This window comes from Guillardia theta (assembly GCF_000315625.1).
Source record: "Guillardia theta CCMP2712 unplaced genomic scaffold GUITHscaffold_207, whole genome shotgun sequence".
Lineage (NCBI taxonomy): Eukaryota > Cryptophyceae > Pyrenomonadales > Geminigeraceae > Guillardia > Guillardia theta.
The window spans coordinates 14,643-15,862 of NW_005434469.1; the positions used below are offsets into that span (position 1 = coordinate 14,643).

Below are 1,220 nucleotides of genomic sequence, written 5' to 3' on the forward strand. Positions count from 1 at the left end.
CTCTCTCTCTCCTCGTCTCTCCTCTCCTCTCTCCTCCTCCTCCTCCTCCTCCTCCTCCTCCTCCTCCTCCTCCTCCTCCCTCCTCCTCCAGCTGACGGACATGAGCAGGTTGGGATCGAAGGAGCTCTACATGATCAACTTTCTGCTAGTCATGGGGGCAGACGCGGACGCCAGGGATGGTGAGACGGGGAGCTGCGCGATTGCTGTTTGACAGCTGTCAAGGCTCCGGGAGGACGGCCCTCGACCTCTGCGATCACCTTCAGGTGAAAATTCGTCCTCGTTGCTTCCACCTGACGAGCAGCAGGCAAGGTCCCTCCTGCGGAGGGCCTACTCCAGCCAAGGCCAGCTGAGGTGAGAGGGGGAAGTTTGCGGGGGTGAGAGCTGAGCCTGGAGGCAACAAGGATGGCGAGGTGGGGGCCCAAGGGAGTTCCTCCTCCCTCCGATGAAGCTCCTGTGCCGATTTTCGAGCAGCAGCTGAGGATAACGTTGGGGGTAAGTCCCATCCCAGTGGTCCCTCCTTCTCCCCCCCCTTTCCCTGCTCCTGCTCCTGCTCCCTGCTCCCTGCTCCCTGCTCCCTGCTCCTGCTCCTGCTCCTGCTCCTGCTCCCTGCTCCTGCTCCTGCTCCTGCCTGATGCTGCTCCTGCTCCTGATTGCTCTCCCTCTTCTTCTCTCCACCTCCAATTCCCCCTTCATGTCCCACACCATCACGCACACAACTACCACTAGACCCTTCCCCTTCCACTCCATCATGTTCGATTTCTGCAAACAATTCATGAACATCTTTCCTCTCTTCTGCTCTCTTGACATCTTTTTTCTCCTCTCAACCAGGTGCCGCTACTCTGTGTGTTTCATAAGGGAGAACAGGCGTACGTCAACAGAGAGCCCTGTCGTTCGTGGTAAACAAAAGCAGAGCAGAGCAGAGCAGAGCAGAGCAGAGCAGAGCAGAGCAGAGCAGAGCAGAGCAGAGCAGAGCAGAGCAGGAGCAGAGCAGAGCAAGGGAGAGAAGAGCAACAGAGAGGAGAGCAGAGCAGAGGGGACAAAAGAAAAGGGAGGCAATGTTTGGAGAAAACAGAGGGAGAAGGGACACAATGGATCGAATAGGAAAAGAGCATGGACGGGGAGAGAGGGGAGGACGAGGGGTGGACGAGGACGAGGACGAGGACGAGGACGAGGACGAGGACGAGGACGAGGGAGGACGGAGGACGAGGACGAGGACGAGG

The 1,220-nt window shown here is 58.5% G+C and overlaps 1 protein-coding gene across 1 annotated transcript in view; it reads left to right on the forward strand.

The window, feature by feature from the left end:
• The window catches only part of GUITHDRAFT_120975 (hypothetical protein), a gene marked incomplete at both ends in the record, with an annotated part of 5,800 nt that extends 5,445 nt beyond the window's left edge, over positions 1-355 (forward strand). Inside the window, 3 exons of the mRNA XM_005819748.1 lie at positions 109-179; positions 223-263; positions 305-355. Coding sequence (XP_005819805.1) covers positions 109-179; positions 223-263; positions 305-355 — 163 coding nt within the window. The remainder of the gene's footprint in view (positions 1-108; positions 180-222; positions 264-304) is intronic.
• Between the last annotated feature and the right edge of the window lie 865 nt (positions 356-1,220).